The following is a 25614-nucleotide window of genomic DNA, read 5'->3' on the forward strand; positions in this document are numbered from 1 at the left end:
GGTGCATAGGCATCAATGATAACCCATCTCTCTCCATCCACTTTCAGTTTTACCCATATCAGTCTAGAGTGTACTTACACTCTATCACATACTCCCACAACTCCTGCTTCAGGAGTAGTGCTACTCCTTCCTTTGCTCTTGTCCTCTCACCACCCCCTGACTTTACTCCCAAAACACTCCCAAACCACTCTTCCCCTTTACCCTTGAGCTTCGTTTCACTCAGAGCCAAAACATCCAGGTTCCTTTCCTCAAATATACTTCTTATATCTCTTTTTTTCTCATCCTGGTTACATCCACACACATTTAGACAACCCATTCTGACCCTTCAAGGAGGATGAGCTCTCCCCGCATGACTCCTTCCTCTGTTTCCGCTTTTAGAAAGTTGAAATACAAGGAGGGGAAGGTTTCTAGCCCCCTGCTCCCATCCCCTTTAGTAGCCTTCCAGGACATGCAGGGAATGCTTGGGAAGTATTTCTCCCCTATCCACAGGGAGAAAGTATACTTATTATCCCTGGGGTTAGGGAGAAAGAATACTTCCCACGTATTCCCCACGTGTTGCAGAAGGCTACTAAAGGGGGGGGTCTGGAGACCCTCCCTGTATTTATATTTCTAAAGAGGGAAACAGAAGGAGTTAAATTAGGAGTGCTCTTCCTCCTTGAAGGCTCATATTGGGGTGTCTGAATGTGTATGGATGTAACCAAGATGAGAAAGAAGGAGAGTAGTATGTTTGAGGAAAGAATCCTGGATGTTCTGGCTCTGAGTGAAACAAAGCTTAAAGGTAAAGGGGAAGAGTGGTTTGGGAAAGTCTTGGGAGTAAAGTCAGGGGTTGGTGAGAGGACAAGAGCTAAGGAAGGAGTAGCACTACTCCTGAAGCAGGAGTTGTTGGAGTTTGTGATTGCGTGTAAGAAAGTAAATTCTAGATTGATGTGGGTAAAACTGAAAGTGGATGGAGAGAGATAGGTGATTATTGATACCTATGCACTTGGTCATGAGAAGAAAGATATTGAGAGGCAAGTGTTTTGGGAGCAGCTGTGTGAGTGTGTTGGTAGCTTTGATGCACGAAAACAGGTTATTTATAGTGATGGGTGATTTAAATGCAAAGGTGAGTAATGCGGCAGTTGAGGGTTCATTTGGTGCCCCTGGGGTGTTCAGTGTTGTAAATGGAAATGATGAAGAGCTTGTGGATTTATGTGCTGAAAAAGGATTCATAAATAGGAATACCTGGTTTAAAAGGAGATCTACATAAGTATACATATGTGAGTAGGATAGGTGGTCAAAGGGCATTGTTGGATTATGTGTTAATTGATAGGTGTGTGAAAGAGAGACTTTTGGATGTTGATTTGCTGATAGGGGCAGCCGGAGGGATGTCTGATCACTATCTTGTGGAGGCGAAGGTGAAGATTTGTATAGGCTTACAGAAAAGAAGAGAGAATGTTGGGGAGAAGAGAGAGGTGAGAGAAAGTGAACTTGGAAAGGAGACTTGTGTGAGGAAGCACCAGGAGAGATTAAGTGTAGAATGGCAAGAGGTGAGAGCAAATTACGTGAAGGGAGTGGGTGAGGAATGTTGTATTTAGGGAAGCAGTGATGGCTTGCACAAAAGATGCATGTGGCATGAGAAAGGTGGAAGGTGGGCAGATAAGAAAGGGTAGCTAGTGGTAGGATGAAGATGGTTGTTAGTGAAAGAGAAAAGAGAGGCGTTTGGATGATACTTGCCAAGAAGTAGTGCAAATGACTGGGAGATGTATAAAAGAATGTGGCAGGAGGTCAAGAGAAAGGTGCAAGAGGTGAAAAATAGGGCAAATGAGAGTTAGGGTGAGAGAGTGTAATTAAATTTTAGGGAGAATAAAAAGATGCTTTTGGAAGGAGGTAAATAACATGCATAAGACAAGAACAAATGGGAACATCAGTGAAAGGGGCAAGTGGGGAGATGATAACAGGTAGTGATGAAATGAGGAGATGGAGTGAGTATTTTGAAGGTTTGTTGAATGTGTTTGATGATAGAGTGGCAGATATAGTGTGGTTTGGTTAGGGTGGTGTGTGAAGTGAGAGGGTCGGGGAGAATGGTTTGGGAAAGAGAGAAGAGGTAGTGAAAGCTTTGCAGAAGATGGAATCTGGCAAGGCTTTGGATGGTATTACAGTGGACTTTATTAAAAAAGGGGGTGACTGTGTTATTGATTGGTCAGTAAGGATATTCAGTATATGTATGAATCATGGTGAAGGGCCTGACGATTGGCAGAATGCATGCATAGTGCCATTGGACAAAGGCAAAGGGATAAAGGTGAGTGTTCAAACTATAGAGTTATAGATTTGTTGAGTATTCCTGGGAAATTATATGGAAGGGTATTGATTGAAAGGGTGAAAGCATGTACAGAGCATCAGATTGGGGAAGAGCAGTGTGGTTTCAGAAGTAGTAGAGGATGTGTGGATCAGGTGTTTGCCTTGGAGAATGTATGTGAGAGTTACTCAGAAAAACATATGGATTTGTATGTAGCATTTATGAATCTGAGGAAGGCATATGATAGGTTTGATAGAGATGCTTTGTTTAAGGTTTTAGGAGTATATGGTGTGTGAAGTAAGTTGCTAGAAGCAGTGAAAAGTTTTTGTCAAGGATGTAAGGCATGTGTACGGGTAGGAAGAGAGCAGAGTGACATGTTCCCAATGAATGTTGGTTTGGAGCAGAGGTGTGTGATGTCCCCATGGATGTTTCATTTGTTTATGGATGTGAAGGTTAGGGAGGTAAATGCAAGAGTTTTGGAGAGAGGGGCGAGTATGTAGTATGTTGCGGATGAAAGGGCATGGAAAGTGAATCACTATTGTTCGCCGATGATACAGCTTGTGGCTGATTTGGGTGAGAAACTGCAGTGGTTGGTGACTGTATTTGGAAAAAGGTGTGAAAGGAGAAAGTTGAGAGTGAATGTGATTGAGCAAGGTTATTAGGTCAGTAGGGTTGAGGGACAAATTAATTGGGATGTAAGTTTGAATGGAGAAAAATTGGAGGAAGTGAGGTGTTTATGACATCTGGGAGTGGACATAGCAGTAGATGGAACCATGAAAGCAAAAGTGAGTCACAGGATGGGGGATGGGGTGAAGGTTCTGAGAGCAATGAAGAAATGTGGAAGGAGAGAATATTATCTCAGAGAGCAGAAATGGGTATGATTGAAGGATTAGTAGCTCCAACAATGCTATATGGTTGCAAGGCATGGGCTATAGATAGAGTTGTATGGAGGAGGCTTGATGTGTTGGAAATGAAATGCTTGAGGAGAATGTGTGATGTGGTTTGGTTTGATCAAGTAAGTAATGAAAGGGTAAGAGAGATGTGTGGAAATAAAAAGTGTGGCTAAGAGAGCAGAAGAGTGTGTTGAAATGATTTAGACATATGGAGAGAATGAGTGAGGAAAGATTGACAAAGAGGATATATATGTGTCAGAGTTGAATGGAGCAAGGAGAAGCAGGAGGCCAAATTGGAGGTGGAAGGATGGAGTGAAAAAGATTTTGAGCTATCGGGGCTTGAACATACAGGAGGGTGAGAGGCGTACAAGAAATAATGTGAATTGGAATGTGTTATTCTGAGGTTGACAGTGGACTGAACCAGGGATTGTGAAGCATATGGGGTAAACTATGGAAAGGTATGTGGGGCCTGGATGTGGTGGATAGGGAGCTGTGGTTTCAGTGCATTACACATGACAGCGAGAGACAGTGTGATTGAATGTGGCCTTTTTTGTCTGCTTTCCCTGTGCAACCTCATTGAAGTGGGGGGTAGTGATGCTATTTTCTGTGTGGCAGCATAGCAATAGGAATAGATGAAGGCAAGCAAGAATGAATTCGAACATGTGTATGTGTATGTATGTGTTGATATGTATGTCTGTATATGGGCATTTCTGTATTTATATGTGTATGTGAATGGATGGGCCATTCTTAGTTGGTTTCTTGTGCTATCTTGGTGACATGGGAAGCAGCAATTAATTATGATAAATATGCATATTTATTATTTATTTATTATACTTAACTGCTATTTCCCGCATCAGCAAGGTAGCGCCAGGAGACAGACAAAGAATGGCTCATCCACTCATATAACCATATATATACTTAAACACCCATACAAGCACATATACATGCACATACACAGACATACACATGTATACACATGTACATATTTGTACTTGCTTGCCTTCCTCCATTCCTGTTTCTACCATGCCCCACAGGAAACAGCATCGTGGTCCTGTGCTTCAGTGAGGTAGCGCCAGGAAAACATACCCAAAAAGACCATATTTGTTTATACTTAATCTATATCTGTCATGTGTAATGCACTGAAACCACAGCTCCCCATCCACATCTAGGCCTCGCAGACCTTTCCATGATTTACCCCAGACGTTTCACATGCCCTGGTTCAGTCCATTGACAGCACGCTGACCCTGGTATACCACATCGTTCCTTGCACGCCTCACACCCTCCTGTATGTTCAGGCCCCAGTCGCTCAAAATCTTTTTAACTCCATCCTTCTACCTCCAGTTTAGTCTCCCACTTTTTGTTCCCTCCACCTTTGACACATATTTCCTCTTTGTCAATCTTTCCCCACTCATTCTCTCCATATGTGCAAAACATTTCAACACACCCTCTTCTGCTCTCTCAACCACACTCTTTTTATTCCCACACATCTCTTATTCTTTTATTACTTACTCGATCAAACAACCTCACACCACATAGTGTCCTGGAACATTTCATTTCCAATACATCCACCCTCCTCCATACAACCCTATCTATAGCCCATGCCTCGCAGCCATATGATATTGTTGGAACTACTATTCCTTTAAATATACCCATTTTTGCTCTCCACAGTAACGTTCTCTCCTTCCGCACATTCTTCATTGCTCCCAAAACCTCTGCCCCTTCTCCCACCCTGTGACTCACTTCCGCTTCCATGATTTCATTTCATTTCCCTGGGTATGCTTGTTGTCATTATAGAGTCCATTCTTTCATACATACCATCTCATTTTTCCCTTTTTGACCTGTCACATATTTCATTATAATATGGATAGGTGATTTTCATGTTTGTCCCTCTGTTTGCTTTCCTTATTTGCTTTGCTTATTTATTGTCATTGAAATATTTGATATCTTTGTCATTGAAATTACTTTGTTTCATGATACGTATCAGCTCATTTACTCTCTTAGCACCACATTGTATAAAAATTCATATATGTAGGCTACTTAATTTTCAGGCCCTACCTTACTGATTACCCATATTCTTTCATAATTCACCTTAGAATTGCTTCCTATAAGTCAGCTTTTCAGCTCATTATCCTCACAGATTCTATTCCATATTTTGCCAAAATTATTTAATTGCTCTGGTTTTTCTTTAGCTTTTCAACATTGTCATCCTGTTTCATACAAAGATGTTATGAAACATAAGCTTCCCTCTTGTATTTGTATTATTCTTTTATATCCTGATTCTTTGCCATGTTGATTCTTGTATTTCGTGTTTTAGTAGTTATCACTGTCATTTGCATGTAGGAATTTCCCAGTATTCTAATTAAACTCTCTTTTTTATATGTTTTACACCTATGTTACCAGACTCTGCTTGCAAGTGGTTATGCTACAAGTGAGAAGTCTTGTTCAGTGTGCCTGTATTATCATTGGTGAATGGATAGTAATGCAACCTCACCAAGGACCTTCTCACTCCAAAGGAGTCCATCATTTTCCTGTTCTTGCTTTGCAGCTTCAAAGCTGCAAGAACCTCATGAGATGGGTCCTTGGGTTTTTGATGATAAATTTTACACCTCTGATTTCAGTGTCTGGTATGATCTTGGTGTTCTATTTATGTATACATTGAACAAAATGGCAGCACGAAATATCCCCCCCCCTCCCCTTCTCTCTCTCTCTCTCTTTTTTTTTTGAAGTAAAAGTGCAAGTATAAACCATTCATTCAGATAATGTGATTTCTGATTTATGCTCTTACTTTATCAAAACCTGCAACTTCCTTTAGTAGCCAAGTTATGATAATCCTTTTCCCCTTATTTTTGGTATTATTAATTATATATCTTAACTAATATAAAGACTCCTGGATCTGTAAATGATGTATACACAGTCACCAACATCTGTGCTAACTTTCTCCCAATGAAGAAGTGATTTTTAAATCCACACTTCCATTATTGCACCATACATGATTTTCGTCTTTTCTGTCACCACCCTACAATAGTTTAGTTTACCTTTGACACTTGGTGAGTTACCTTGTTGCTAATTTCAGTTCTTTTCAGCTTAACTTGCCTTTCTGTATTTGCTTTAGTTTTACAAGTTTTATAAATCATGTTTATCAGCCATCATAGTGATTTATGATATATATAAGGTCATTGTAATTGCAAAAATATTTATGGATATCAGAGAAAATATTTGGATAATTGAACGCTTTTTTCCAGAATCTTAACAAAAATTGTCTTAAAAACAAATGAAACTGCTATTGAAAATTTTCAAACATTGATCTGCTATTTATCGTAACATGGCTACAGCTTAATATGCTTCTGCTTTTTTATTGTTAGCATTGTAGATTTGTAACACGTAGCATTTAAGATTTGATTTACCAATTAATTTTGTATTTCATTAGTATTTTAGCGAGTGTGTACCAAGTGTGATTAGGTGTGGAGTTGGGGATCTAGTAGTGTATAGGGATTTTCATCTACACTATGAGGATTATTTAATCACTATATTCAGAAACAAAGTCTCCTGCCAATAGAGATTTTATTATATGAAAGTTGAATGTAAAGCTTTAGTGTGTTTGTGACTACAGTTGATTTGTTAACTTTAAACCATAAGATCTTGCTTTCTTGTTTTTAGAAATATTATTTTATTAATAAATGTTCCTTGTACTTTTTACTTTGTTAAGCCACAGAATGATAGATGATCTATCCTTTACATAATGCTGTTGTACACATTTTCCTGCCGTGGGAGTATGAAATTTATGAGAATAAACTGATAAGTAATGTTAGTCTCGAAAAATCAAATGTGCTAGGGCTGTAAGAATATTACTTTTAAAAGATTTCAGAATGATACATAGTCGGTTCATTGTATAAGATATTAATTCATATCACACATCTAGGTCTTCCATGATGGAAGGATCAGGAACATTGGAGCAGCAGCTGGATGCCACCAGACAGAAGGTGGCTGAGGTAAGAGCTCGTCGCGTGGATCTAAAGAAGATTGAAGATTTGGGACAGATACTGGAGGAACACCTAATCTTAGACAACAGATACACTGAACACAGGTAGGCTAACCTGTCTGATGTCCTTTAAAGTGTTTCCTAGGTTTAAGTGAGGTCAGCATTTTCAAATAATAATTAGACAAGGTGGAATAATAATTAGACAAGGTTACATCATTGATATGAATTACCGAGACCCTAAATAGAAATTTCTAAGTTACATTTACACTAGCTTTTTTTTAAAAGAGCAGAATGAGTATCTCAGGGTGAAAATCATTCCAGTACATGGAATATCTAGTCATAGGATCCTGTGCAAAATTTAGAACCAGTGTTATGGACCAACAGTTCTACAATATATATTTCCTTAATGAAATGTCAAAATATTATATAAAGTTTACTGTAATCTGGAGCATTAAAAGTATGGTTTAGTGTGTGCATCATGCCACAGCATATGAAATATTTCAGCTGTGGTTAAAGCTTGGTATGTTACCATATACATGATCTGTCTGAAAATTTGAACATCGTTTCAGAATCATCCTATCCTTGTGAAGAAATTCAATCAGTTTTGATTAGAGTAACTATCTATCTGCTTAGAGGTGGTTTGATCAAGTGAGTAATGAAAGGTTAAGAGAGATGTGTGGTAATAAAAAGAGTGTGGTTGAGAGAGCAGAAGAGGATGTGTTGAAATGGTTTGGACATATGGAGAGAATAAGTGAGGAAAGGTTGACAAAGAGAATATATATAGCAGAAGTGGAGGAAATAATTAAAACGGAGACCAAATTAGAGGTGGAAAAATAGAGTGAAAAATATTTTAAGCGGTCGAGGCTTGAACACACAGGAGGGTGAGAGGCATGCAAGGAATAGATTGAATTGGAACGATGTGGTATACTGGGGTCATTATGCTGTCAATAGATTGAACCAGGGCTTGTGAAACGTCTGGGGTAAACCTTAGAAAGGTCTGTAGGTCCTGGATGTGGATTGGGAGCTGTGGTTTCGGTGGATTACACATGACAGCTAGAGACTGAGTGTGAATGAATGTGGCCTTTTTTAGGTATTTTCCTAGTGCTACCTCACTGATTCAGGGGGTTGCGATGCTGTTTCCTTTGGGGCAGGGAAGCGCCACAAACGAATGGAATTAAGGAAGTATGAATATGTACATGTGTTTATATGTATGTAGTAGTAGGCATAAGTTTAAGTATTTCTGGAAAATATATGGGTGGGTGTTGATTGAGAGGGGGAAGGCATGTACTGAGCATCAGATTGGGGAAGAGCAGTGTGGTTTCAGAAGTGGTTGAGGATGTGTGGATCAGGTGATTGCTTTGAAGAATGTGTATGAGAAATACTTAGAAAAACAGATGGATTTGTATGTAGCATGTTTGGATTGGAGAAGGCATATGGTAGGGTTGATAGAGATGCTTTGTAGAAAGTCTTCAGAGTGTATGGTGTGGGAGGTAAGTTGGTAGAAGCATTGAAAAGTTTTTACCAAGGATGTAAGGCATATGTATAAGAAGGGAGAGAGGAGAGTGATTGGTTCCCAGTGAATGTCAGTCTGTGGCAGGGGTTTGTGATGCCCCTATGGTTGTTTGATTTGTTTATGGATGGGATGGTTAGGGAGGTAAATGCAAGACTTTTGGAGAGAGGGGCAAGTATGAAATATGCTGGGGATGAGTGGGCCTGGGAAGTGAGTCAGTTGTTGTTCGCCTATGATACTACTCTGGTGGTTGAGTGTGAAACTGCAGAAGTTTGTGACTGAGTTTGGAAAAATATGTGAAAGGAGAAAGTTGAGAGTAAATGTGAATAAGAGCAAGGTGATGATTAGGTTCACTAGGGTTGAGGGACAAGTTTATTGGGATGTAAGTTTGAGTGGAGAAAAATTGGAAGAAGTTAAGTGTTTTAGATATCTGGGAGTGGACTTAGCAGCTAATGGAACCATGGAAGCAGAAGTGAGTCACAGGATAGAGTAGGTGGCAAAGGTTCTGGGAGTGATGAAGAATGTGGGGAAGGAGAGAACGTTATCTTGGAGAGCAAAAATGGGTATGTTTGAAGGAATGGTAGTTCCAACAATGTTGTATGTTTGCAAGACATAGTCTATAGATAGAGTTGTACTGAGGAGGGTGGCTTTGTTGAAAATGAAATGTTTTAGGACAGTGTTTGGTGTGAAGTTGTTTGATCGAGTAAGTAATGAAAGGGTAAGAGAGATGTGTGGAAATAAAAAGAGTGTGGTTGAGAGAGCAGAAGAGGGTGTGTTGAAATGGTTTGGGCATATGGAGAGAATGAATGAGGAATGACCAACTAAGAGGATATATGTGTCAGAGGTGGAGGGAAAAAGGAGAAGCAGGAGACCAAATTGGAGGTGTAAGGATGGAGTGAGAAAGATTTTGAGTGATCAGAGCATGAACATACAGGAGGGTGAGAGACGTGCAAGGAATAGAGTGTATTGGAACGATGTGGTATACCAGGGTTGATGTGCTGTCAATGGTTCCATCTGCTGCTAAATCCACTCTCGGGTATCTAAAACAGTTCACTTCCTTCAGTTTTTCTCCATTCAAACTTACCTCCCAATTGACTTGGCCCTCAACCCTACTGTACCTAATAACCTTGCTCATATTCACATTTATGTATAGATTCCTTTCTTAAAGATGGAGAAATCAAACACGATAAGTTCCCAAGTGTACTTTCATGTAATTATTACATCATCTAGTGAGATACATGAAAGAATTATAAGTCAGTTGATATAAAACAAAGACATAGTTAGGATGCCATTTGATAAACAAGGAACTGTTTACCAAGTGGCATCCTAGCTATGTCTCTTTATTGTATAGGAACAGACTGATATATTTCTTTCTCGTATCTCCGTGGAGGATGTGATCATTACACGAAAGTGCACTTGGGAACTTATTGGTTTTCATTTCCGTATGGTTAAGAAAGGAATTTAGTTGATTGGACAGGAGCAGTGTGGTCTCCGAAGTGGTAGAAGATGTGTGGATCAGGTGTTTGCTTTGAAGAATGTTTATGAGAAATACTTAGAGAAACTGATGGATTTGTATGTGGCATATATGGATCTGGAGAAAGCTTATGATAGGATGGATAGAAATGCTTTGTGAAAAGTCTTAAGAGTATACAGTGTTGGAGGTAAGCTGCTAGAAGCAGTGAGAAGTTTTTATCAAGGATGTAAGGCTTGTGTGCGAGTAGGAAGAGAGGAGAGCGATTAGTTCTTAGCGAGTGTCGGTCTGTGGCAGGGGTGTGTGATGTCTTCATGGTTGTTGAATTTGTTTATGGATGTGGTGGTTAGGGAGGTAACTGCAAGAGTTTTGAAAAGAGGGGTGAGTTTGCAGTCCATTGGGGATGAGAGGGCCTGGGAAGTGTCAGTTTTTGTTTGCTGATGATACAGCACTGGTAGCTGATTTGAGTGAGAAACTGCTGAAGTTGGTGACTGAGTATGGAAAAGTGTGTGAAAGGAGAAAATTGAGAATGAATGTGAATAAGAGCAAGGTTATTAGGTTCAGCAGGGTTGAGGGACAAGTTAGTTGGGATGTGAGTTTGAATGGAGAAAAATTGGAGGAATTGGTGGTTTAGATATCTGGGAGTGGACTTACCAGCGAATGGAACTATAGAAGTGGAAGTGAGTCATAGGGTGGGGGAGGGGGCAAAGGTTCTGGGTGCAATGAAGAATGTGTGGAAAAAGAGAACATTATCTCTGAGAGTGAAAATGGGTATGTTTGAAGGAATAGTATTTCCAACAGTATTATATGGTTGCTAGGAATGGGCTATAAATAGGTTTGTACGGAGGAAGGTGGATGTATTGAAAATAAATTTTTGAGGACGATGTGTGAGGTGATTTGATCGCATAAGTTATGAAAGAGTAAGTGATATGGATGGTAATAAAAAGTGTGGTTTAGAAAGCAGAAGAGGGTGTGTTGAAATGGTTTGGACATATGGAGAGAATGAGTGAGGAGAGGTTGACAAAGATGACATATGTGTCAGAGGTGGAGGGAACAAGAAGTGGGAAACCAAACTGGAGGTGGAAGGATGGAGTGAAAAAGATTTTGAGCAATCAACGCCTGAACATGCAGGAGGGTGAAAGACGTGCATGGAATAGAGTGAATTGGAATGATGTGGTATACTGGGTTGACTTGCTGTAAGTGGATTGAACCAAGGCATGTGAAATGTCTATGGTAAACCATGGACAGGCAAGCAGGTATGTATATGTATGTATGTGTATGTATGTATGTGTATGTTTATGTGCGTGGATGTATAAATGCGTGTATATGAGTGGATGGATCTTAATTCATCTGTTTCATGGTACTACCTCATTAATACAGGAAACAGCGTTCAAGTACGATGAATAGATAAAATTATGCATTTGTATGTGTACATGCATATATGTAAGTCTGCGCATATACGTGTGGGTCTTTCCTCATCTCTTTCCTGGGACTACCTTGCTAAAATGGGAAACAGCAATCAAGTATAATAATAGTAGTATGATTTATCTGGTAGGTAGTGGTTGGTAGGCAGCCACTGACCAGGAAGATCTGTTAATGGTACTACCTCCCTGGATATTAGATGGGTTAGTGAGTATTGCGTTGTGGGCCACTGTTTTAGTGGTTATCACGTTACACTTCTCTGACCCAGGTAGCTGTCTTTTCTTTCTACCTCACCTTCACATGGACTGTTAGCATTCTCTCCAAAGACATAAATCACTCCTTGTCTCACATAACACTTAACACATAGCTCACCATTTCATTCTTCATAACTTGAGATTTTCCTGCAGTGAGTGCTGTGCAGTAGCCCTGCCTTTTGGTAAAATCATAGGAGCAATAGATAAAAGAAGTAGGTATTAACCTTAAGGAGGAGTATTGGGTAGAAACAGGAGATAGAAGTATGAGGTAAGAACATTAGGTGGGAGCATTATGTAGAAGTAGGAGGTTGGAACCTCATGTTGCAGTAGTTGGTTGGAAATATTGGTAGAAGCCTCTGAAAACTCTGTGCTAGAGGTGCCCTCTGCCAGTGGCCTATTAAGGGTGAGGCACTAAAGGATGAGAAGTGGCAGTGGAGTTCACCAGTTATGGAGACTCCTTTGCCTTGGCCACTTCCTTGAGAGAGTTCCAAGAGGGAACAGGCCTGAGATGAGTAAATAGATAGTAAATATCTATTTGTCTGTCTATATATCTGATGCCTGTTCTCTCCAGGAGCTCCCATCAAGGGGGCATCAATGGCAAAAGAGTCTTCACTTGTCTCTGTTCTTGCATGCCTCCCTTCTGTACTTCATTCCACTCTTTCTAACACCATTTCTCTCCCTTCAGTACCCTTCCACTCTATTTTCCTGTCACAGGTGGCATTTTTCTCGCACCAACCCCCATACATATTGCCATACACTCAACCTGTAAACTCCCTGTCTTGCTTTCTTTTCCCATGCCGAAACAACCTTAAATTATTACATTTCACCCACTCCACAATTCATTCTCCTTGCTTTCCTGCCATACCAAATCTCTTTGTTCCATCTATTCATACCACACGCTCCTATCAAATTGCCCATTTCCATAGCCTGGATTCTTGGCCTCTGTGACTCTTTCCATGTCCGTGTTTTGGATGCCTAGGTTAGGAGGACTATGCTGTTGCTTAATCTTTTTTTTTTTTCCATACTTGCACTTCTACCCTTCATTATTGTATTAAGGGACCCAGTGACTATTCTACCTCTCTCTCATATCTTCTTCCATATCACCAGAGTTGGTGGTTCATGTAAGAGGAAGAACACCTGTGAGATGGAAAAGTAGAATGGAAGAGTATTGGAGGGAGAGAAATGGGGTTAGAATGCACAGAATGGTGTATGTGAGGGAGACATGTAAGGCCAGGGATAAGGTGACTTTTCTTCAGCCATTCCCTTGATGGGAGTTCCAGAAGGAACAGGCATTAGAGATATAGATAAATCTCCCACTCTTTTATGGTAAGTACTGCCTCTATGTTTATCTTTTCTTTTTCATTAGCAACTTTCCTTCATTACTTCACCACACACCACCCCCATCAGCTTAATTTAGCACACAACTCCGCAGTCTTTTCACCATTTCCATTCACTTTATATTCATTAATACTTTATATACAGTTATGCTCTCAACTACCACATTAGTCACCTTTTCATTTAGATAACCCATCACTAATACCCAGTCTCTTGCATCAAAAGTGTTAACACTCAGTTGCTTTCCAAATTCTTGCTTCTCAAGATCACTCTTTTCATGGCCAGGTGCATATCAATAATAGTCACCCATCTCAAACAATCCACTTTCATTTTTATCCACATCAATGTAGAGCTTACTTCCATCCTCACTTTAACACTCTCATAACTCCTGCATCAGCAGTAGTTTCTGAGCCGTCTAGGAGGATAAGCATGTAATATTACCATTATTTTACAGTACAGTGGGGTTGGCGCAACAGTGGGACCAACTGGATCAGTTAGGAATGCGCATGCAACACAACTTGGAGCAGCAGATCCAGGCCCGCAACCAGTCAGGAGTATCTGAAGATGCCCTGAAGGAGTTCAGCATGATGTTCAAGGTTTGTCATATAATTTAATCTTCATTCAGAGCAAACTCTCATTTGATTTTTTTGAATCTTGCATTGGCATGCATAGGAAAAAAAGAAGAAGCAGATTGTGGGTCACAGGAAAAATTTGATTTTTGCTGCTTTATTGTATTTATATGTATATATTTATTTATTGATTTATTTTGCTTTGTCGCTGTCTCCCGCGTTTGCGAGGTAGCGCAAGGAAACAGATGAAAGAAATGGCCCAACCCACCCCCATACACATGTATATACATACACGTCCACACACGCAAATATACATACCTATACATCTCAATGTACACATATATATACACACACAGACACATACATATATACCCATGCACACAATTCACACTGTCTGCCTTTATTCATTCCCATCGCCACCTCGCCACACATGGAATACCATCCCCCTCCCCCCTCATGTGTGCGAGGTAGCGCTAGGAAAAGACAACAAAGGCCCCATTCGTTCACACTCAGTCTCTAGCTGTCATGCAATAATGCCCGAAACCACAGCTCCCTTTTCACATCCAGGCCCCACAGAACTTTCCATGGTTTACCCCAGACACTTCACATGCCCTGATTCAATCCACTGACAGCACGTCAACCCCGGTATACCACATCGATCCAATTCACTCTATTCCTTGCCCGCCTTTCACCCTCCTGCATGTTCAGGCCCCGATCACTCAAAATCTTTTTCACTCCATCTTTCCACCTCCAATTTGGTCTCCCACTTCTCCTTGTTCCCTCTACCTCCGACACATATATCCTCTTGGTCAATCTTTCCTCACTCATTCTCTCCATGTGCCCAAACCATTTCAAAACACCCTCTTCTGCTCTCTCAACCACGCTCTTTTTATTTCCACACATCTCTCTTACCCTTACATTACTTACTCGATCAAACCACCTCACACCACACATTGTCCTCAAACATCTCATTTCCAGCACATCCACCCTCCTGTGCACAACTCTATCCATAGCCCATGCCTCGCAACCATACAACATTGTTGGAACCACTATTCCTTCAAACATACCCATTTTTGCTTTCGGAGATAATGTTCTCGACTTCCACACATTCTTCAAGACTCCCAGGGTTTTCGCCCTCTCCCCCACCCTATGATTCACTTCCGCTTCCATGGTTCCATCTGCTGCCAGATCCACTCCCAGGTATCTAAAACACTTTACTTCCTCCAGTTTTTCTCCATTCAAACTTACCTCCCAAATGACTTGACCCTCAACCCTACTGTACCTAATAACCTTGCTCTTATTCACATTTACTCTTAACTTTCTTCTTTCACACACTTTACCAAACTCAGTCACCAGCTTCTGCAGTTTCTCACATGAATCAGCCACCAGCGCTGTATCATCAGCGAACAACAACTGACTCACTTCCCAAGCTCTCTCATCCACAACAGACTGCATACTTGCCCCTCTTTCCAAAACTCTTGCATTCACCTCCCTAACAACCCCATCCATAAACAAATTAAACAACCATGGAGACATCACACACCCCTGCCGCAAACCTACATTCACTGAGAACCAATCACTTTCCTCTCTTCCTACACGTACACATCCCTTACATCCTCGATAAAAACTTTTCACTGCTTCTAACAACTTGCCTCCCACACCATATATTCTTAATACCTTCCACAGAGCATCTCTATCAACTCTATCATATGCCTTCTCCAGATCCATAAATGCTACATACAAATCCATTTGCTTTTCTAAGTATTTCTCACATACATTCTTCAAAGCAAACACCTGATCCACACATCCTCTACCACTTCTGAAACCACACTGCTCTTCCCCAAGATGAAAGCCGGCAAGGCAGCAGGTTTGGATGGTATTGCAGTGGAATTTATTAAAAAAGGGGGTGACTGTATAATTGACTGGTTGGTAAGGTTATTTGATGTATGTATGACTCATGGTGAGGTGCCTGAGGATTGGCAGAATGCATGCATAGTGCCATTGTACAAAGGCAAAGGGGATAAGAGTGAGTGCTCAAATTACAGAGGTATAAGTTTGTTGAGTATTCCTGGTAAATTATATGGGAGGGTATTGATTGAGAGGGTGAAGGCATGTACAGAGCATCATCAGAGCATCAGATGTAAGGCATGTGTACGTGTAGGAAGAGAGGAAAGTGATTGGTTCTCAGTGAATGTAGGTTTGCGGCAGGGGTGTGTGATGTCTCCATGGTTCTTTAATTTGTTTATGGATGGGGTTGTTAGGGAGGTGAATGCAAGAGTTTTGGAAAGAGGGGCAAGTATGAAGTCTGTTGGGGATGAGAGAGCTTGGGAAGTGAGTCAGTTGTTGTTCGCTGATGATACAGCGCTGGTGGCTGATTCATGTGAGAAACTGCAGAAGCTGGTGACTGAATTTGGTAAAGTGTGTGAAAGAAGAAAGTTAAGAGTAAATGTGAATAAGAGCAAGGTTATTAGGTACAGTAGGGTTGAGGGTCAAGTCAATTGGGAGGTAAGTTTGAATGGAGAAAAACTGGAGGAAGTAAAGTGTTTTAGATATCTGGGAGTGGATCTGGCAGCGGATGGAACCATGGAAGCGGAAGTGGATCATAGGGTGGGGGAGGGGGCGAAAATTCTGGGAGCCTTGAATAATGTGTGGAAGTCGAGAACATTATCTCGGAAAGTAAAAATGGGTATGTTTGAAGGAATAGTGGTTCCAACAATGTTGTATGGTTGTGAGGCGTGGGCTATGGATAGAGTTGTGCGCAGGAGGGTGGATGTGCTGGAAATGAGATGTTTGAGGACAATGTGTGGTGTGAGGTGGTTTGATCGAGTAAGTAATGTAAGGGTAAGAGAGATGTGTGGAAATAAAAAGAGCGTGGTTGAGAGAGCAGAAGAGTGTGTTTTGAAATGGTTTGGGCACATGGAAAGAATGGGTGAGGAAAGATTGACCAAGAGGATATATGTGTCAGAGGTGGAGGGAACGAGGAGAAGTGGGAGACCAAATTGGAGGTGGAAAGATGGAGTGAAAAAGATTTTGAGTGATCGGGGCCTGAACATGCAGGAGGGTGAAAGGCGGGCAAGGAATAGAGTGAATTGGATCGATGTGGTATACCGGGATTGACATGCTGTCAGTGGATTGAATCAGGGCATGTGAAGCGTCTGGGGTAAACCATGGAAAGCTGTGTGGGGCCTGGATGTGTAAAGGGAGCTGTGATTTCGGGCATTATTGCATGACAGCTAGAGACTGAGTGTGAACGAATGAGGCCTTTGTTGTCTTTTCCTAGCACTACCCCGCACACATGAGGGGGGAGGGGGACGGTATTCCATGTGTGGCGAGGTGGCGATGGGAATGAATAAAGGCAGAAAGTGTGAATTGTGTGCATGGGTATATATGTATGTGTCTGTGTGTGTATATATATGTGTACATTGAGATGTATAGGTATGTATATTTGCGTATTTGGACGTGTGTGTATATACATGTGTATGGGTGTGGGTTTGGCCATTTCTTTCGTCTGTTTCCTTGCGCTGCCTCACAAACGCGGGAGACAGCGACAAAGCAAAATAAATAAATAAAAATAGGGGATAGGGGTGAAAGAATACTTCCCACGCATTCCTCGCGTGTCGTAGAAAGCGACTAGAGGGGACGGGAGCGGGGGGCCAGAAATCCTCCCCTCCTTGTATTTTTTTTTTTAACTTTCTAAAATGGGAAACAGAAGAAGGAGTCACGCGGGGAGTGCTCATCCTCCTCGAAGGCTCAGATTGGGGTGCCTAAATGTGTGTGGATGTAACCAAGATGTGAAAAAAGGAGAGATAGGTAGTATGTTTGAGGAAAGGAACCTGGATGTTTTGGCTCTGAGTGAAACGAAGCTCAAGGGTAAAGGGGAAGAGTGGTTTGGGAATGTCTTGGGAGTAAAGTCAGGGGTTAGTGAGAGGACAAGAGCAAGGGAAGAAGGAGCAGTACTCCTGAAACAGGAGTTGTGGTAGTATGTGATAGAATGTAAGAAAGTAAATTCTCGATTAATATGGGTAAAACTGAAAGTTGATGGAGAGAGGTGGGTGATTATTGGTGCATATGCACCTGGGCATGAGAAGAAAGATCAAGAGAGGCAAGTGTTTTGGGAGCAGCTGAATGAGTGTGTTAGTGGTTTTGATGCACGAGACCGGGTCATAGTGATGGGTGATTTGAATGCAAAGGTGAGTAATGTGGCAGTTGAGGGAATAATTGGTATACATGGGGTGTTCAGTGTTGTAAATGGAAATGGTGAAGAGCTTGTAGATTTATGTGCTGAAAAAGGACTGATGATTGGGAATACCTGGTTTAAAAAGCGAGATATACATAAGTATACTTATGTAAGTAGGAGAGATGGCCAGAGAGCGTTATTGGATTATGTGTTAATTGACAGGCGTGCGAAAGAGAGACTTTTGGATGTTAATGTGCTGAGAGGTGCAACTGGAGGGATGTCTGATCATTATCTTGTGGAGGCTAAGGTGAAGATTTGTATGGGTTTTCAGAAAAGAAGAGTGAATGTTGGGGTGAAGAGGGTGGTGAGAGTAAGTGAGCTTGGGAATGAGACTTGTGTGAGGGAGTACCAGGAGAGACTGAGTACAGCATGGAAAAAGGTGAGAACAATGGAAGTAAGGGGAGTGGGGGAGGAATGGGATGTATTTAGGGAATCAGTGATGGATTGCGCAAAAGATGCTTGTGGCATGAGAAGAGTGGGAGGTGGGTTGATTAGAAAGGGTAGTGAGTGGTGGGATGAAGAAGTAAGAGTATTAGTGAAAGAGAAGAGAGAGGCATTTGGACGATTTTTGCAGGGAAAAAATGAAATTGAGTGGGAGACGTATAAAAGAAAGAGACAGGAGGTGAAGAGAAAGGTGCAAGAGGTGAAAAAAAGGGCAAATGAGAGTTGGGGTGAGAGAGTATCATTAAATTTTAGGGAGAATAAAAAGATGTTCTGGAAGGAGGTAAATAAAGTGCGTAAGACAAGGGAGCAAATGGGAACTTCAGTGAAGGGCGCAAATGGGGAGGTGATAACAAGTAGTGGTGATGTGAGAAGGAGATGGAGTGAGTATTTTGAAGGTTTGTTGAATGTGTTTGATGATAGAGTGGCAGATATAGGGTGTTTTGGTCGAGGTGGTGTGCAAAGTGCGAGGGTTAGGGAAAATGATTTGGTAAACAGAGAAGAGGTAGTAAAAGCTTCGCGGAAGATGAAAGCCGGCAAGGCAGCAGGTTTGGATGGTATTGCAGTGGAATTTATTAAAAAAGGGGGTGACTGTATTGTTGACTGGTTGGTAAGGTTATTTAATGTATGTATGACTCATGGTGAGGTGCCTGAGGATTGGCGGAATGCATGCATAGTGCCATTGTACAAAGGCAAAGGGGATAAGAGTGAGTGCTCAAATTACAGAGGTGTAAGTTTGTTGAGTATTCCTGGCAAATTGTATGGGAGGGTATTGATTGAGAGGGTGAAGGCATGTACAGAGCATCAGATTGGGGAAGAGCAGTGTGGTTTCAGAAGTGGTAGAGGATGTGTGGATCAGGTGTTTGCTTTGAAGAATGTATGTGAGAAATACTTAGAAAAGTAAATGGATTTGTATGTAGCATTCATGGATCTGGAGAAGGCATATGATAGAGTTGATAGAGATGCTCTGTGGAAGGTATTAAGAATATATTGTGTGGGAGGCAAGTTGTTAGAAGCAGTGAAAAGTTTTTATCGAGGATGTAAGGCATGTGTACGTGTAGGAAGAGAGGAAAGTGATTGGTTCTCAGTGAATGTAGGTTTGCGGCAGGGGTGTGTGATGTCTCCATGGTTCTTTAATTTGTTTATGGATGGGGTTGTTAGGGAGGTGAATGCAAGAGTTTTGGAAAGAGGGGCAAGTATGAAGTCTGTTGGGGATGAGAGAGATTGGGAAGTGAGTCAGTTGTTGTTCGCTGATGATACAGCGCTGGTGGCTGATTCATGTGAGAAACTGCAGAAGCTGGTGACTGAGTTTGGTAAAGTGTGTGAAAGAAGAAAGTTAAGAGTAAATGTGAATAAGAGCAAGGTTATTAGGTACAGTAGGGTTGAGGGTCAAGTCAATTGGGAGGTGAGTTTGAATGGAGAAAAACTGGAGGAAGTGAAGTGTTTTAGATATCTGGGAGTGGATCTGGCAGCGGATGGAAACATGGAAGCGGAAGTGGATCATAGGGTGGGGGAGGGGGCGAAAATCCTGGGGGCCTTGAAGAATGTGTGGAAGTCGAGAACATTATCTCGGAAAGCAAAAATGGGTATGTTTGAAGGAATAGTGGTTCCAACAATGTTGTATGGTTGCGAGGCGTGGGCTATGGATAGAGTTGTGCGCAGGAGGATGGATGTGCTGGAAATGAGATGTTTGAGGACAATGTGTGGTGTGAGGTGGTTTGATCGAGTAAGTAACGTAAGGGTAAGAGAGATGTGTGGAAATAAAAAGAGCGTGGTTGAGAGAGCAGAAGATGGTGTTTTGAAGTGGTTTGGGCACATGGAGAGGATGAGTGAGGAAAGATTGACCAAGAGGATATATGTGTCGGAGGTGGAGGGAACAAGGAGAAGAGGGAGACCAAATTGGAGGTGGAAAGATGGAGTGAAAAAGATTTTGTGTGATTGGGGCCTGAACATGCAGGAGGGTGAAAGGAGGGCAAGGAATAGAGTGAATTGGAGCGATGTGGTATACCGGGGTTGACGTGCTGTCAGTGGATTGAAGCAGAGCATGTGAAGCGTCTGGGGTAAACCATGGAAAGCTGTGTAGGTATGTATATTTGCGTGTGTGGACGTATGTATATACATGTGTATGGGGGGGGGGGGGGGGTTGGGCCATTTCTTTCGTCTGTTTCCTTGCGCTACCTCACAAACGCGGGAGACAGCGACAAAGTATAAAAAAAAAAAATATATATATATATATTTTCCCTGGGGATAGGGGATTAAGAATACTTCCCACGTATTCCCTGCGTGTCGTAGAAGGCGACTAAAAGGGGAGGGAGCAGGGGGCTGGAAATCCTCCCCTCTCGTTTTTTTTTTTTTTTTTTTTTTTTTTTTTTTTTTTTTTTCCAAAAGAAGGAACAGAGAATTGGGCCAGGTGAGGGTATTCCCTCAAAGGCCCAGTCCTCTGTTCTTAACGCTACCTCGCTAATGCGGGAAATGGCGAATAGTTTGAAAGAAAAGAAAGAAAAGATATATATATTTTTTTTTTTTTTTATACCTCGTCGCTGTCTCCCGCGGTTGCGAGGTAGCGCAAGGAAACAGACGAAAGAAATGGCCCAACCCCCCCCATACACATGTACATACACACGTCCACACACGCAAATATACATACCTACACAGCTTTCCATGGTTTACCCCGGACGCTACACATGCCTTGATTCAATCCACCGACAGCACGTCAACCCCTGTATACCACATCGCTCCAATTCACTCTATTCCTTGCCCTCCTTTCACCCTCCTGCATGTTCAGGCCCCGATCACACAAAATCCTTTTCACTCCATCTTTCCACCTCCAATTTGGTCTCCCTCTTCTCCTCGTTCCCTCCACCTCCGACACATATATCCTCTTGGTCAATCTTTCCTCACTCATTCTCTCCATGTGCCCAAACCATTTCAAAACACCCTCTTCTGCTCTCTCAACCACGCTCTTTTTATTTCCACACATCTCTCTTACCCTTACGTTACTTACTCGATCAAACCACCTCACACCACACATTGTCCTCAAACATCTCATTTCCAGCACATCCATCCTCCTGCGCACAACTCTATCCATAGCCCACGCCTCGCAACCATACAACATTGTTGGAACCACTATTCCTTCAAACATACCCATTTTTGCTTTCCGAGATAATATTCTCGACTTCCACACATTTTTCAAGGCTCCCAAAATTTTCGCCCCCTCCCCCACCCTATGATCCACTTCCGCTTCCATGGTTCCATCCGCTGACAGATCCACTCCCAGATATCTAAAACACTTCACTTCCTCCAGTTTTTCTCCATTTAAACTCACCTCCCAATTGACTTGACCCTCAACCCTACTGTACCTAATAACCTTGCTCTTATTCACATTTACTCTTAACTTTCTTCTTCCACACACTTTACCAAACTCCGTCACCAGCTTCTGCAGTTTCTCCCATGAATCCGCCACCAGCGCTGTATCATCAGCGAACAACAACTGACTCACTTCCCAAGCTCTCTCATCCCCAACAGACTTCATACTTGCCCCTCTTTCCAAGACTCTTGCATTTACCTCCCTAACAACCCCATCCATAAACAAATTAAACAACCATGGAGACATCACACACCCCTGCCGCAAACCTACATTCACTGAGAACCAATCACTTTCCTCTCTTCCTACACGTACACATGCCTTACATCCTCGATAAAAACTTTTCACTGCTTCTAACAACTTGCCTCCCACACCATATATTCTTAATACCTTCCACAGAGCATCTCTATCAACTCTATCATATGCCTTCTCCAGATCCATAAATGCTACATACAAATCCATTTGCTTTTCTAAGTATTTCTCACATACATTCTTCAAAGCAAACACCTGATCCACACATCCTCTACCACTTCTGAAACCACACTGCTCTTCCCCAATCTGATGCTCTGTACATGCCTTCACCCTCTCAATCAATACCCTCCCATATAATTTACCAGGAATACTCAACAAACTTATACCTCTGTAATTTGGGCACTCACTCTTATCCCCTTTGCCTTTGTACAATGGCACTATGCACGCATTCCGCCAATCCTCAGGCACCTCACCATGAGTCATACATACATTAAATAACCTTACCAACCAGTCAACAATACAGTCACCCCCTTTTTTAATAAATTCCACTGCAATACCATCCAAACCTGCTGCCTTGCCGGCTTTCATCTTCCGCAAAGCTTTTACTACCTCTTCTCTGTTTACCAAATCATTTTCCCTAACCCTCTCACTTTGCACACCACCTCGACCCAAACACCCTATATCTGCCACTCTGTCATCAGACACATTCAACAAACCTTCAAAATACTCATTCCATCTCCTTCTCACATCACCACTACTTGTTATCACCTCCCCATTTACGCCCTTCACTGAAGTTCCCATTTGCTCCCTTGTCTTACGCACCCTATTTACCTCCTTCCAGAACATCTTTTTATTCTCCCTAAAATTTACTGTTAGTCTCTCACCCCAACTCTCATTTGCCCTTTTTTTCACCTCTTGCACCTTTCTCTTGACCTCCTGTCTCTTTCTTTTATACTTCTCCCACTCAATTGCATTTTTTCCCTGCAAAAATCGTCCAAATGCCTCTCTCTTCTCTTTCACTAATACTCTTACTTCTTCATCCCACCACTCACTACCCTTTCTAAACAGCCCACCTCCCACTCTTCTCATGCCACAAGCATCTTTTGCGCAATCCATCACTGATTCCCTAAATACATCCCATTCCTCCCCCACTCCCCTTACTTCCATTGTTCTCACCTTTTTCCATTCTGTACACAGTCTCTCCTGATACTTCTTCACACAGGTCTCCTTCCCAAGCTCACTTACTCTCACCACCTTCTTCACCCCAACATTCACTCTTCTTTTATGTAAACCCATACTAATCTTCACCTTAGCCTCCACAAGATAATGATCAGACATCCCTCCAGTTGCACCTCTCAGCACATTGACATCCAAAAGTCTCTCTTTCGCACGCCTGTCAATTAACACGTAATCCAATAACGCTCTCTGGCCATCTCTCCTACTTACATAAGTATACTTATGTATATCTCGCTTTTTAAACCAGGTATTCCCAATCATCAGTCCTTTTTCAGCACATAAATCTACAAGCTCTTCACCATTTCCATTTACAACACTGAACACCCCATGCATACCAATTATTCCCTCAACTGCCACATTACTCACCTTTGCATTCAAATCACCCATCACTATAACCCGGTCTCGTGCATCAAAACCGCTAACACACTCATTTAGCTGCTCCCAAAACACTTGCCTCTCATGATCTTTCTTCTCATGCCCAGGTGCATATGCACCAATAATCACCCACCTCTCTCCATCAACTTTATACCTCTGTAATTTGAGCACTCACTCTTATCCCCTTTGCCTTTGTACAATGGCACTATGCACGCTTTCCGCCAATCCTCAGGCACCTCACCATGAGTCATACATACATTAAATAACCTTACCAACCACTTTTTATGTTTAAGATGAAATAAAAGTTGAGTAGCCTTTGAATGATTTGTTTTTTCATGTATCGTATCTTTCAGCACTTTGACAAAGAAAAGTGTGGTCGTCTAAACCATGCAGAATTCAAATCTTGTCTCCGAGCTCTTGGTTACGATCTGCCGATGATTGAAGAGGGGCAGACTGATCCAGAATTTGAAGCAATACTAGATGTTGTGGATCCCAACCGGGATGGTTCAGTCTCACTACAGGAATATATGGCATTCATGATTTCCAAAGAAACAGAAAATGTGCACAGCTCAGAAGAAATTCAGAATGCATTCCGTGCTATTGCAGCAGGGGATCGCCCATATGTCTTACGGGAGGAGCTTTATCAGGTAAGCTTTAAGATTTTAGCCAGATTATTCTTTCATTTATGGTTGTTCATTGTTTCCTCTATATGTATAGCTGTCATGTGTAATGCAACAAAACCATAGCTCCCTATCCATATCCAGGTCACATAGACCTTTCCATGGTTTTCCACACGTTTCACATGCCCTGGTTCAGTCCATTGACAGCACGTCGACCCCAGTATACCACATCATTCCAATTCACTCTATTCCTTGCAGAGCTCTCACCCTCCTGTATGTTCAGGACCCAGTCGCTCAAAATCTTGTTCACTCCATCCTTCAACCTCCAATTTGGTCTCCTGCTTCTCCTTGTTCCCTCCACCTCTGAAACATATATCCTCTTTGTCAGTCTTTCCTCACTCTTTCTCTCCATATGTCCAAACTATTTCAGCACAACCTCTTCTGCTCTCTCAACCACACTCTTTATATTTCCACACATCTCTCATACCTTTTCATCACTTATTCAATCGAACAACCTCACACCATATACTGTCCTCAAACATTTATTTCCAGCACATCCACCACCCTCCATGCAATCTTATCTATAGCTCATACCTTGCAATCATATAACATTGTTGGAACTACTATTCCCTCAAGCATACCCATTTTCGCTTTCTGAGATAACGTTCTCTCCTTCCACACATTCTTCATCGCTCCCAGATCCTTCGCCCCATCGCCCACCCTGTGAATCACTTCTACTTCCATGGTTCCATCCACTACTAAGTCCACTCCCAGATATTTAAAACACCTCACTTCCTCCAGTTTTTCTCCATTCAAACTTACATCCCACTTAACTTGTCCCTCAACCCTACTGAACATCATGACCTTCCTCTTATTCACATTTACTCTCAACTTTCGCCTTTCTCACACATTTCCAATCTCAGTCACCAACTTCTGCAATTTCTCATTCGAGACAGCCACTAGAGCTGTATCATCGGTGAACAACAACCAACTTTTTTCCCCAGCCCTCTCATCCCAACAGACTGCATATTCACCCCTCTCTCCAAAACTCTTGCATTTACCTCCCTAACCACCCCATCCATAAACAAATTCAATAACCATAGGAACATCACACACCCCTGCTGCAAACCAACATTCACTGGGAACCATTCACTCTCCTCTCTTCCTACTCTTACACATGCCTTACATCCTTTGTAAAAAGTTTTCACTGCTTCTAGCAACTTACCTCCCACAGAGCATCTGCATCAAACCTATCATATGACTTCTCCAGTTCCATAAATGCTACATACAAATCCATCTATTTTTCTAAGTATTTCTCATACACATTCTTCAAAGCAAACACCTGATCCACACAACCTTTACCACTTCTGAAACCATGCTG

At 41.9% G+C, this 25614-nt stretch overlaps 1 protein-coding gene across 6 annotated transcripts in view; it reads left to right on the top strand.

The window, feature by feature from the left end:
* Positions 1-25614, top strand: part of alpha-Spec (alpha spectrin) — a 176977-nt gene that overhangs the window by 143971 nt on the left and 7392 nt on the right. For all 6 annotated transcript variants that reach the window (XM_071692154.1, XM_071692158.1, XM_071692157.1 and 3 more), the window contains 3 exons: positions 7088-7252; positions 13594-13735; positions 23967-24260. In XM_071692154.1, coding sequence (XP_071548255.1) covers positions 7088-7252; positions 13594-13735; positions 23967-24260 — 601 coding nt within the window. The remainder of the gene's footprint in view (positions 1-7087; positions 7253-13593; positions 13736-23966; positions 24261-25614) is intronic.

Source organism: Panulirus ornatus, chromosome 52 (genome assembly GCF_036320965.1).
Source record: "Panulirus ornatus isolate Po-2019 chromosome 52, ASM3632096v1, whole genome shotgun sequence".
Classification (NCBI taxonomy): domain Eukaryota; kingdom Metazoa; phylum Arthropoda; class Malacostraca; order Decapoda; family Palinuridae; genus Panulirus; species Panulirus ornatus.